This window comes from Moschus berezovskii, chromosome 5, assembly GCF_049115385.1.
Source record: "Moschus berezovskii isolate FMDL1 chromosome 5, NW_MosBer_1.0, whole genome shotgun sequence".
Taxonomy (NCBI): Eukaryota; Metazoa; Chordata; class Mammalia; order Artiodactyla; family Moschidae; genus Moschus; species Moschus berezovskii.
The window spans coordinates 120,117,875-120,131,316 of NC_142464.1; the positions used below are offsets into that span (position 1 = coordinate 120,117,875).

The 13,442-nt window shown below is 45.9% G+C and overlaps 1 protein-coding gene across 2 annotated transcripts in view; it reads left to right on the plus strand.

Moving 5' to 3' along the window:
* CC2D2A (coiled-coil and C2 domain containing 2A) overlaps nucleotides 1–13,442 on the plus strand; it is a 121,951-nt gene that overhangs the window by 79,612 nt on the left and 28,897 nt on the right. For both annotated transcript variants that reach the window (XM_088836515.1, XM_088836517.1), the window contains 7 exons: nucleotides 865–957; nucleotides 2,860–2,951; nucleotides 6,345–6,512; nucleotides 9,376–9,481; nucleotides 9,824–9,933; nucleotides 10,858–10,954; nucleotides 12,510–12,608. In XM_088836515.1, coding sequence (XP_088692641.1) covers nucleotides 865–957; nucleotides 2,860–2,951; nucleotides 6,345–6,512; nucleotides 9,376–9,481; nucleotides 9,824–9,933; nucleotides 10,858–10,954; nucleotides 12,510–12,608 — 765 coding nt within the window. The remainder of the gene's footprint in view (nucleotides 1–864; nucleotides 958–2,859; nucleotides 2,952–6,344; nucleotides 6,513–9,375; nucleotides 9,482–9,823; nucleotides 9,934–10,857; nucleotides 10,955–12,509; nucleotides 12,609–13,442) is intronic.

Here is a 13,442-nt window from a genome sequence, read left to right on the forward strand (position 1 = left end):
AATTAAGCAGGGGCTTTGGCTAAGTCATTTGGGTGAGGTTAGTATCTTGATCTGCAGTGACTCGATTATTTCTATGGCCTCCATTTCTTTCTGCATGAACTCTGTAACTTGTAAAAGCAAATATCGTATATTATACAAGGAATTTAGAAAAACGGTACTGATGAACCTACTTGCAGGGCAGGAATAGAGATGCAGACCTAGAGAATGGCATTTGGACACAGAGGGGGAAGGAGAGGGTGGGACGAATTGAGAGAGTAGATAGCTAGTGGGAAGCTGCTATAAAAAACAGGAAGCTCAGTCTGATGCTCTGTGATGACCTGGAAGGGTGAGATGCAGGGTGCGGGGAATGTTCAAAAGGGAGGGCATATATGCATACATATAGCTGATTCACATTGTTGCACAGCAGAAACCAACACAAACTGTAAAGTAATTATACTCCAATTTTTAAGAAAATACTTTTAAAAAGCACTGTAACTTGTAACCACTTGTAAAGCAGTTCAATCAACTGTTTCCAAATCCTGGACACTGCATCAAAGATCAACTCTGAACCTGAAGTTCAGAGGGAAGTAGAAGGAAGATTTAGAACCACAGTTTTTGACTTAAACTACACATGACGAATAATTCTCTAATCTGGACTGTAGCCTCCAGGCTCCTCTGTCCATGGAGTTTTCCAGGCAAGAATACTGGGGTGGGTTGCCATGCCTTTCTCCAGGGGATCTTCCCAACCTAGGAATTGGACCCTGGTCTCCTGCATTGTAGACAGATTCTTTACTGTTTGAGCCACCAGGAAAGCCCAATCTCAAAAAAGGCATGAGAGTACCAGTTTTTTAAAATCCTAGAAGTATTGTTTCCTTTTAATTTCAGGACTACGAGAAACGGTTACGAGACAGAAATGTAATTGAAACCAAGGACCACATAGATACCCACAGGGCCACAGTGGCAAAGTGCCTCCAGCAGGTAAGGAAGAGCATTTTTAACAGCCCTCGTAGGGGACAGACAGGCAGCGTCCTGGTGTTGGAGAGGCAGGTCTCTACCCTCAGCCCTGCCGGCTCATTTGCTCATAATCGTTGCTGTCGTTTACTTGCTCAGTCGTGTTCGACTCTATTGTGCCGTATAGACTGTAGCCCACCAGGCTCCTCTGTCCACGGGCTTTCCCAGGCAAGATAACTGGAGCGGGCTGCCGTTGCCTTCTCCAGGGGTTCTTCCCGACCAGGGATCAAACCCACATCTGCATTGGCAGGTGGGTTCTTTACCACTGAGCCACCAGGGAAGCCTTTCTCAGAATTACAGATATAAAATTGATTAGCAACTGTCTTCATGTTTGTAGCATAGTTACTTAATTCTCCTTTGTATTAGCTCGGATTCATGATTATAAGTGATAAAAAGTCCAATTTGAACTAGCTCAGGCACCTAAGGGAATGTATTCAATGAGGAAACACTGAAAACACTAGTTTATTATCAGTGGTTATCTTAAGAGGGGTATGATTAAATAAGGCACTTACTTTCTAAATCATGACTTTTTAAAAAAATATTTGAATGTTTGCTGTGCAAAAACTTGCAAATTTGATTAGATACCATTTGCTCACTTTTGTTTTTATTTCTATTGCCTTGGAAGACTAACTAAATATAGAATTACCATATGAATGTGTGCATCTTATTACCTTTTTAATAAAAAAGTTTTATAAACCACATACTCACTGCCCTTCTGATAATCAAAATATTCTTTTGTCCTTGGTTTAATTAATTTAACTTATAAGAAATGCTACAATGACTACAGTACATTTTCCCCTGCCAGTTAATCTACCCCGTAGCTCTTGTATAAAAAAATAATTTATGACATTCAAGAGAGCCTCCATTTAAAAAATAATTAGGAACTAAATCAGTCTGAATAGGGGAAGAACTTAATCATCTGAAGTGTGTGTGCTTCGAAGTGTGTTAGTCACTCAGTTGTGTCCAGCTCATTGTAACCCCATGAACTCTGGCCCGCCAAGTTCCTCTATCTGTGGAATTCTCCAGGCAAGAATATTGGAGTGGGTAGCCATTCCACTCTCCAGGGGATCTTCCTGACCCAGGGGTCAAACCCAGGTCTCCTGCATTGCAGGCAGATTCTTTGCTGTCTGGCGCACCAGGGAAGCCCAGAAGTGAAAGCTTTCGTCCCTCAGTTGTGTCCGATTCTTTGTGACCCCATGGACTGTAGCCCGCCAGGTCCTCTGTCTATGGAACTTTCAAGGCAAGAATACTGGAGTGAATATCCACTCCCTTCTTCAGGGGATCTTCCTGACCCAGGGGTCAAACCCAGGTCTCCTGCACTGCAGGCAGATTCTTTATCATCTGAGCCACCACGGAAGCCTTCATGTGTTTCTAGACAGGTCCTATTTTTTGTAGCTGTTCATTCATTTTTGTTGTTGTTCAGTTGCCAAGTTATGTCTGACATTTTGGGATACCACGGACTGCAGCACGCCAGGCCTCCCGGCCCTCACCATCTCCCGGAGTTTGCCCAAGTTCCTGTCCATTGAATCAGTGATGCCATTCAACTATCTCATCCTCTGTCACCCTCTTCTCCTTCTGCCTTCCGATCTTTCCCAGCATCAGGGTCTTTTCCAAAGAATCATTCATTCATTCAGCTAAATTTTCTGCCAGGAATTTGTCCAGATCCTGAGAATATAGCAGTGAACAAAATAGAATGCCTCTGCCTTAGGGAGCTTACGTTAGCGAGGAAAGCTGGTTGATTTACTGTAGGAAGGGGTCAGAGCTGTGATGGAATGTGAAAGTGCCACCACACCACGGTGACATTCGAGCAGAGAATGGTGCAGTTCAGCAAACAAGAACATTTAAATAAAACGTCTTTCTCTCCCTCAGGTTAGAGAATCAGTGATAAATCGTTTCCTCATTGCAAAACACCATTTTCTTCTTTCGGATCTGATAGTAGAAGAAGAAGTTCCCAATATCAGGTAAAAAAAAAAAAAATCTTTTTGTTATTTCTTGTGTTGTATTATATTAAATATTCCCTGTAAATTTAAGATTTTTATCAGTGTATGATATGCATTTGGCCCCCTAGCAGTACTGGAAACTGGTAAAGCCTGATGAAAGCCTGATGTCACATTTTTGGGGGGTTCTGTTAGCACAAGTTTCATAAGACCCTCTCCATCACATTCCAGTGGACCCCATCTCACCTCCCACCACCCACAAGGGCACTTCCCCAGCCTTGGCCATCTTCCCATTCCAGTCACGTGAAGTGTGACAGCATCCTTTCCAGCATATCCTTCTCCTGCCTTCACCACCTCCCTGGGCCAAGGTCTCCGTCACTCCCCCGTCACAGGACAATGGGGTGGCTGAGAATTATCCCGCTGAGATTCTGAGGCAGGGAGGAGGCCTGGTTCCAGCGCTGCCGCTGGGAGGCACAGAGCTGCCCAGTGTTTGGTGACAGGTGTGGGGCAGCAGGGGAAGGTGAATATTTACATAGAAGTTGGGAATTGACTGTCTGCTAGATTGTCTCCCTATCATTGAGAATAATCCTCAAATGGTCTCAAGTCAAAGTGGATGCATGAAAGATGAAAGAGAACTTTCTATACTGGTGGGCTTGTGAAGTCTGTTAACCTCATGACCCTTCCTGTGCTTAAATCTCTTGGTCTGAAAGGGCTTCCCTGGTGGCTCAGCTGGTTAAGAATCTGCCTGCAATGTGGGAGACCTGGGTTTGATCCCTGGGTTGGGAAGATCCCCTGGAGAAGGGAAAGGCTACCCACTCCAGTATTCTGGCCTGGAGAATTCCATAGACTATATAATCCACAGGATCACAAAGAGTTTTTGCGCAAAGTCGCAAAAAGTCTTTGGATACAACCGATGGTCTCCTGAAAAGGTTATTTCCTACGCATGGGCTTCCTCTCTACCACCCAGTTGGCAAGGAGACAAAAAGCTGGTGCAATCCATGGTATCCCCTTCTCCTGGCTTCGCCTCCATCCTCATACAGAAGGGAAGCTGTGCCCACAGAAAATTCATGCAAACCCTCTCTCTATTCCAGGCCCACAGTCCAATCATTGAATGTTTTCTTTTTCAGTCATGAAAATTACACTTTAGAATAGATGATGATTTTTCATGCTGTTTTCCATTTCTTTTCTTTTCCTTTTTTCTGCTTTACTTTTCTGCATTAAGTTCTGAAGGCTCAGGGTATGTTCTTTCTTCTTTTAATTTTGGTTTGTTCTTGGCTTTAGATTAAGATATTTCTGTATATAATGGTCCCAGCCACCAAGATGTTCTCACGCTGACTAAGGGGACAGCTAAGTCTCGTGACAGGAGACATCCCTCGGGGAGGGAGAAAGTACTGAGGAAAGAAGGGGTGTGCTTTGTTACGACCTCCTGGCAAAGGTTTTTCTCTGAGGTTCCCAAGTCTGGGTTAGGCAGGCATCCTGGCAGAGTGATTAAAAAGATGGGCTATAATTTGTGACAGCGTGGATGGACTTTTGAGGGCCTTCTGTTAAATGGGATGAGTCAGAGAAAGATAAGATCTCTGGGATTCTCACTTATATGTGGAATCTAAAAGAGCCAAACTAATAAGAACTGAGACTAGACTGTTGGTCACAAGGGGCTGGGGGCAGGGGGTACTAGGGGGATATTTTAGAAGAGTATAAGCCTGCAACCAGTAGATAAATAAGTCCTGGAGATCTAATGTGCATCGTAGTGATTACCATCAACAATATAAACTTCAAGAGTGCTAAGAGACTGGATCTTAATTGTTCACACCACAAAAAAAAAAAAAAAATTACCTAAAGTGAAAGTGATAGATAGAGGTGTTGGCTAATGCTACCTACGGTGATAACCATAATGCCATATATTAATGTATCAAACCAATCTACTGTACACCTTGAACTAATACAGTGTTATATATCAACTATATCTCATTAAAATTCTAAAATTAAAATGTACGGTAAAACCAAAAAAGACGTTTGCAAAACTGTAAAATAGTGTCACTCTCCTCACACTCTTGGTTTTGGGAAAGATAGTTATTTTTGACAATTTTACATCACATGGTTATATAACGCACTTATTCTTGTCCCAAATGAGTTAATGAAAAGATATATGCAGATATTCAAAGAAGAAGTTGGGCTGTCAAGTCAGGGTGACCTGAGCTTGAACCCCAGCTCCCTCTCCCCTATTTAGGAGCCTCCAGCAAATTCTATCACCTCTCAGAGCCTCCAGTTTCTTCATATGAAAAATGGGGTAATACCCTTGTAAGGATTAGGAAGAGTATATGTAAGGCATCTAGCACTCTGCTTGAACCGTAATGGTGCTGGTAAACGGTAGCTCCTCTGTGCTCCCTTAGAAGGCCCTGGGGGGCTCCCCGGGAGTCCCTTGGGAGTCATCTCCCTGGGCTAGCACATGCCTCTCGGAAGGAGGGCTCCAGTCCAGCCTGCTCTTCTGTACTCACAGAGAAGAGCAGCGTGAGCGTTGCCAGCCTGCGGCCAGCTCTGCACAGCCGGCATTGCTCTGGGGCTGTCGGGCTTAGCCATTCACATCAGCTTCCCAATACAAAGTCCGCTGTGCTCTCGTTAGTCTCTGGGGCAGAATTAAACTCTGTGTCCCCTGGCCATTCTGATTCACAGACTGTTGCTCTCACCTTCCAGGAAGTGTTCATGGGTGTCATCCCAGTGAGAGACAGAGGCATAGAGAGGTAGAGAGATCCCCCTGGGCCCCCTCCCCTGCCTTCCTCCTGTCTCCATCCCCTCCTTTCTCCAGCATCGTCACCGGCATTGTGACCACTGTCACCATCCCAACAGTCACTGTGTCAGGGCATCTGCTAACACTAGCTCCTCGCTTAGTCCTCTCAACAACCCCAAGAGGTAGGTATTAAAATTCCATTTTACAGATGATGAAACAGAGACGGCAAGAGGTGAAATGATTTGCCCAAGGCGAGCAGGACGCACTGGCCTGGAAATACGGGCCCTGGAAAGTGGTAGAACTGCAATGAAGTGGGTCAGCGAGGACGGTGGAAGGAGGCATCCGGTGCTGCAGGATTGGCAGGAGCCAAAGCGGACAGCTGGCGAGCTCAGGCCACGTTTGAGGGGCTAGGGGATGAGCAAGGCAGAGGCCAAGCAGGAGGTGCAGGGTGGGGCCCAGAACCCGAGTTATCTGCCTCGGATCAGAAGCTGCTAAAATATACATTCATCATCTACGCAGTAGATCTCCCCTATCTTGGGAGAGTCTCTTGACAATTCCCACCCCTCCTCAAGGAGACAAAGAGTTTTTCAGGGGCCCGTGAGGGACCTTGGGGCAGAGTGTGGGAAGGTGTCTCGTGAACTTTCCCGATCTTTCTTTCCCCTAGAGTCCTAACTTTGTTCTGTAATCATTAGCATTTTGGGCCTGAGCCTTTTCAAGCTGGCAGAACAAAAGCGACCACTGAGGCCAAGGCGAAAAGGCCGGAAGAAGGTGACAGCCCAAAACCTGTCCGACGGGGACATAAAGCTGCTGGTGAACATCATCCGGGCTTACGACATTCCGGTGAGGAAGCCGACGGCAAGGTGAGAGCCCTGGGAACCGGCCTGGGACGGAAGGTGCAGGATCCCACCTCTTCACAGTGTGCTCACTCTCATCACTAACAGAGCTGTTGCTCTGTGGGGGCTGAGGGAAGGGATGGGGGTGAGGGAGGGCGTTCTTGATGATGTCAGGGCCCCATTAGTTCCAAGTAACAGAACCAAGGTGGCACTAGAGGTAAAGAACCCGCCTGCCAATGCAAGAGATGCAGGTTCTATCCCTGGCTCTGGAAGATCCCCTGGAGGGGTCATGGCAACCCACTCCTGTCTTCTTGCCCGGAGAATCCCACAGACAGAGGAGCCTGGTGGGCTACAGTACATGGGACTACAGAGAGTCAGACATGACTGAGCGACTGTGCAAAGCACAGCACGATAGAACCAAATCAGTCAGTTTAGGGTTAAGAGGGGTTTTGTTGGCTATATCTCACAGAACAAGAGGACAATAGATATGGTGGAACCACATGGGAGACTGTAAAGATTAAGGTGGCGTCTTCAAAGGCCCTTTGTATCTCTTGTTTCCGTCTGTGAATCTGCTTTATTCTTTGTGTGATGGAAGCAATTCATCCTCGCAGGTTCCACCCCCAGGCATCAGCTCCCCAAAAGGTCCTAGCCCGGGTCGGGTGTTGATCCACATCCAGTTACCTACAGTCAGGGGCGGGTCACCAGGACCAGTCCTGAAGACGGAGGACAGTCCTCAGAGAAGTGGGTGAGAGCTGGGCAGATACCCCAAAGGTGCATATTCCAGATGCTGAAACATGTGCTGTGAGCACAAAACTGTGACTTCTTTTTTATCTGCCCAGAGAAAGGAATTATACCCACTGTATTTCATACACTGTGGCAATGGGGACTCCTCAACCATAAGGAAGTGTTAATCGATTGGTTTTCTCTGACTCTTTGCGACCCCATGGACTGTAGCCTGCCAGGCTCCTCTGTCCATGGGATTCTCCAGGCTAGAATACTGGGGTGGGTTGCCATTCCCTTCTCCAGGGGATCTTCCTGACCCAGGGATCAAAGCCAGGTCACCTGCATTGCAGGCAGATTCTTTTCCTGTCTGAGCCACCAGGGAAACCCAACTGTAAGTAAGGTGAGCTTAAATTTCTTAGCCCCTTGGAGAAGAGAGACAGAAGGACCGAGAATTACTTCTCTTTGCTGGGCCTCTACCAGCGTGATGAGGGAGGCTACGCTTTATTGTACGGTCGCCGTGTTCTAGGCACTACGCGAGGCACTTTCTATTATTTCACTTGCTTCTCACTGCTATTACTGTCTCCATTTTACAAAAGGGTGAATGGAAGTGAAGAGCGTGCCGTGCTTGCCCAGGGCCTCCAGCCGTCTGATTACACAAGTGCTATGTTCTAGCTTGGGCCTCTTTCCTCCCTAGGTTCTTCCCTTTAAATGATCTATCCACTCCCACCCCACTATTATTTTGCCCTACTTTTTTCTTCTGCTAACTCTTCTACCCATTACAGAACATCTGATCATCACCAACTATTCCCAGTGTTCTGTCACATTTTGTTTTGTAAATGTCTGTCTAAGCTCTTGAATCTGTGCAATAGCACTGCTTCGCGAAGCCACATCCCAGCCTTTTCATCTTGATCGCATTAAAGCTCAACTGTGTGGCGAAAAGCTGTTTTTTTAAAAAAGAATAGGCAATAGGTATTATTTTTTTGTTTCTATGCAGTTTTTTAAGATTTAAATGATGTCATTCTAATCATTACAAAGAAGCATAATTGATCCTATTGTTTTACATTTAGTGTAGACTCATCAAGTCAGCTCAGATACTAACTCTTGCACTAAACCCACCCAAATCTTAGCCCTCTCGCCTTACAACTAAACTAAATACGATTTTTACGACACGACTGAGCGAATGAACTGAACTAAACTGAACTGCTCTCTTATATCCCATGCCCTCTAGTCTAACACATACCCCACTATATTATGACTGTTTAGTCTGAGCTAAACTGTATCTTATTTGCCTTTGCAGCCCCAGAGTCTAACAGATTGCTAAAGTATAGTAGGTACTAAACAGATGTTTGTGTAATAATGCAATTGACAGTGTTCCAAACAGGAAAAGGTTTTCCAAACTGGTAGCTGTTGAGTTGAATGTTCCACTTCCCTTATCTCATAGTTTGTCTGAAACCCTTTCTGTGAAAAGGTAAGACAGTCTGGTGGAAAGAGACAAGGTGTACTTTGCCAGTGAATGTGAAATACTAGATACACCTGAAAATTCAAAACAAATATGCAAGTGGGTTATTGGGATGAGGGGGAAGGTGTCTGGGAGAGGATCTCTGGACATGACCTTCATTTCTTCCTTTACGAATGGCAGTTCAAAACGGAAAGAGGGCAAGACTCGTAGACCCTAACTCGAGCTAGGAAGCACTGACCACCTTTTGCCAGCGATGCCTGGCAGGCCCAGAGAGAGATGTCTTACCTGGGGTGTGTAGTTCAAGCTTCCTGGAGTTTGAAGGTTCAAAGAACATACAGTGAAAGAGGACCTGAATTGGATGGAGGCAGGGCACTGGTTAGAAGGCTCGGGATTCTGCTACCTGAAAGGGATCGATGCTCTCAGTTATGGGGGAAAGGCGCCCATGAGACCATAGACAGAAGAGGTCTCTATCTTCTAGTCCAGCCAAACATGCAGACCCAAGGAAGGACGTTGGAAAGGTTCTGGTAGTCGCTAGGTGAGCAGGGAGGACCAGAGCATACGAAAAGACTTCTGAAGCATCGACAGACTTCGCAAGAACGCCTGCCAGGATAGCTGTCAGCACCAAACGTCTCTGGAGAAACCATCTGCTCAGTAACATGATTAGACTGTCCCTGTCATTTATTTCTTCTGTTCATTTTTTCCTCCTAGTAAATTCCACCAGACATCAAGATCTTCAAGGACCTTCACTGAAAAGCACGCTGCTTCCCCAACAACACACAGCCCAGCCCACAGCGCCGACTACCCCCTCGGCCAGGTGAGATACCCAAGTGCTGGATCTCTGCTTAGAATCTTGACCCTTATGTTTTTAAGAATTGCCTAGAAAGTTCATAATACATTTTCTGTCTCATTTTCTTTGGAAATATACTATTTAGAATCAAGTTTTTCCTCTGCTCAGAACAAAATAATTCTACTATTACAGACTGTTTTCTCTTGATTAAAAAAAACAGTATAGAAAGTTATTAAAACTATATGCATAAACGTCCAGTTTCTGCTCAGGATTTAGTGAGCTGAAAAGGGTTTCAATCCAACTGAAACAAACCAGTAACAAAAAATCTAGCTAAATAGAAACTGTACATGTTCTTTTTTTTTTTTGAAGGTTTCAGTACGTCCTTTTGTAGAAGTTTCATTTCAGCGAACAATCTGCCATACAACTACAGCAGAAGGACCAAACCCCAGCTGGAATGAAGAACTTGAACTTCCATTTAGGTAGGCATATTTTCCTCATACCACAAATGATTCCAATCTAGGGGGAAAAAAATGGGAAAACGTCCAGCTTTTGAAATGTGGGTTCATTGTTAGGATACCCCACTCCACTCCAGGCTCTGGTTCCTTAGAGTCCAAGCTTTCCACTCCCTTGACCCCATAGGCCCTACAATGATTTTCTTTTCTTCCCTATCTCCCCAGCTCTGGGAGCCTTAAGTAATTTCAAACCCAAATCTCCTTCACTGCAGGTGGTCTCCTGCATTTTGGGTTGTTTCTTTACCAACTGAGCCACCAGGGAAACAGAACTAGTTAAGTCAGAAGACAAAAAGGAAAAAAAAAAGAGAGAGAGAAATAGATACCACTTTTATACATAGTACAAGCAAAAAAGAATGAGCAAAATTCAAGGCCAATGCTCAATCAAGCAGATGCAATGGCCTGGTTTGGAGTCATGCCATGGAGAGGACTGCTCTGGCCAGGCCTGGCAAAACTCAGAGCAGTTGATGTTGTAGCAGATGAACCTCACCTCGGCCTTGATTTATTGGTGGGAAAAGTGACTGGGCTTCCCAGGTGGCTCAGTGGTAAAGAACTCACCAGCCAATGCAGGAGACACTGGTTCAGTCCCTGGGTGAGGAAGATCCCCTGGAGGAGGAATTGGCAACCCACTCCAGTATTCTTGCCTGGGAAATCCCATGGACAGAGGAGCCAAGCAGGCTACGGTCCATGAGGTGACAGAGAGTCGGACACGACTGAACAACAACAAACCATGCTATAGGGTCCCCGTGCTGGAGACACCCTCTAACTGAAAGAGCTGCCGTTAGCCCTCATTTCTCTGCTCATATTCAGGTGTTGGTCCTGTCTGGACATTTGAGTGCTCATCGTTTCTCTTTTGCTCCTTGCATGTTCCCTGATCGTGGTGCGCATTTGCAGGGCCCCCAACGGGGACTACAGCACCACCAGCCTGCAGTCAGTGAAGGACGACGTGTTCATCAACATCTTTGATGAAGTGCTGTATGATGTCTTAGAGGTGAGCTCACGTTTTTGAGGAAGAAGTCTCTACTTGTCTTCATATCCTCTACCCACCACGCGAGTCCTGTCAGGGAGGAGAAACTTCCCCCTTATTCTTGTGGGCTCTGTTGGCTGGGCTGTTAAGCTGACACAAGACAGATTAACAGGGGGAAAAGAAACCAGCTTTTAATTTTGTGTGTACGTAAGTCTCATAGGATCTAGGAAGTAACCAAGGCAGACAGGTTTTATACTTTCTAGACAAAGAAATGATAAAGATGTGAGGAGCTGACAGGGTAAGGACATTTGGATTCAATGTGGTAAATTAGTAAAGGCTAACAAGGTGTGTTGGCAACCCACTCCAGTGTTCTTGCCTGGGGAATAGCTGGGACGGGGAAGCCTGGTGGGCTTCCGTTTATGGGGTCGCACAGAGTCGGACACGACTGAAGCGGCTTAGCAGCAGCAGCAGCAGCAGCAACAAGGCGTGTTTGTGCCACCCCCCCGGCCCTGGAGGCCCTCTCTGGTGAAAAGGCGTCTCTCTACGCAAGATGCAGGAAAGGTACCTTTCCCCGGGTAGGGGTGGGGTGGGTTATTTCCTGCTTTCTGGAGACTGGAGACAAAGGAGGGTCTGGGTGTTCTTGCACAGCTGTTTTTCAAGTAACTTGAATTCAGAATAATCAATCTGCCACTTTGGCAGATCTGGGGGCAGCCTGCCGTCAGTACCATCGGTCCCCAAATTCGGGATGTTGGAAACCTGACACGTATGAGTGAGGAACGGGAGGAGGGAGAAACAGCTCTTTTAAAGCAATAATGTTGCTTATTTGTCTTTGGCTGTGCTGGGCCTTTGCCTCTCTGAGGGCTTTCTCTAGTTGCAGCATGAGTCTTACTGCTGTGGCTTCTCTTGTCTCGGTTCACCGGCTCTAGGGCACGTGGGCTTCGTTGCTCCACGGCAGTGGGATCTTCTGGGACCAGAGATCAAACCCGTGTCTCCTGCATTGGCAGGTGGATTCTTAACCACTGTGCCACCAGGGAAGCCTGAGAAGCAGCCTTTTTTTTTTTTCAATTTGAGTGTTTGCTGTGATCCAGGAATTGTGCTAATTCTATTAGCACATTGCCTTAGTTCTTTATAAGCACCCTGTCCTAATTCTAAAATAACCCTGTGAAATTGACTGTTGTTCTTGTTGTTGTCTTGTTTTTTGTTTGAATGTTTATTTATTCATCTGGCTGCACTGGGTCTCAGTTGTGGCACGCAGAAGCTAGTCCCCTGACCAGGGATTGAACCTGGGCCCCTGCACTGGAAGTTCAGAATCATAGTCACTGGACCACCAGGGAAGTCCCCAAAGCAGACTGTTAAACTCCCAATTTATCCATGAGGAAACTGAGGTCCAGAGAGGTTAAATGACTTTCCTAGTTTCTACATAACTATTAAGTGTCTCAACCAGAATGTGACTTACATCTGTTTCACCTAAACCTACCATGCTTTCAGCTAAAATCCTGCTGCTTTCCTGCTGCCGAGTTACTTATTAAATGACTGCCTGGAGTTGTTAAACAATTATGACTTCCCACCCCTCCTTTAGGACGACCGTGAAAGAGGAAGTGGAATCCACACTCGTATTGAGAGACACTGGCTGGGGTGTGTGAAAATTCCGTTCAGCACGATATATTTCCAAGCAAGGGTAAGTGTCTGAAGTCAGAATTCCATGGCAGTGGGGAACTGCTCTACCCAGTTTTCCTGTTACAGCTTTCTTTGTGGAGGTATATACCCTTAACGCTAAGGCTTCCTTGGTGGCTTAGTAGTAAAGAATCCGCCTGCTAGTGCAGGAGATGGGGGCTTGATCCCTGGGTCGGGAAGATCCCCTGGAGGAGGAAATGGCAACCCACTCCAGTTTTCTTGCCTGGGAAAGCCCATGGACAGAGGAGCCTGGTGGGCTACAGTCCGTGGGGCTGCAGAGAGTCAGTCGGATACGATTTAGCGGCTGAGCAGGAGCACCCTTAGCCCTGAGAGAAGCGATGTGCAAGGCCACTTTGGAAAGATAAAAATCACTGCATAAAGCCACTGCATGACTCACTCAAACATCTATCTTCCTGACATTTAGTAGTTCATGTGCTACTTTTCCAATCTGATAGTTTTTTTTTTTTTTTAACACTTAAATAGATGTGAAGAAGGCAGGACAAAGTAGAAACTTGTCAGAAATGACAGGAGTGGAGTGGATCGAGGCCTGAGAATAACTTGAAGAAAACAATCAGGCCGGCTGATGGCCCCTTTAATCAAGTGCATTCATGTTTCCAGAGTCCTCACTATTTCAGAAACGAACAACAGTTGACTCGCTCAACTAAGTACCATTCTTCAGAGTTTAACAATTTTGTGTTAAGAGGATCCATGAGGCTAACCATTCTTGAATGGCAGAGTAGCTCTAATCTGGGGCAGTTAAAGGTTTTGAAATGGCATTAACATCCCAGTATTAAATCCATGGCAACAGGAAGCTTTGAGGCAAAGTCATGCTAATCTC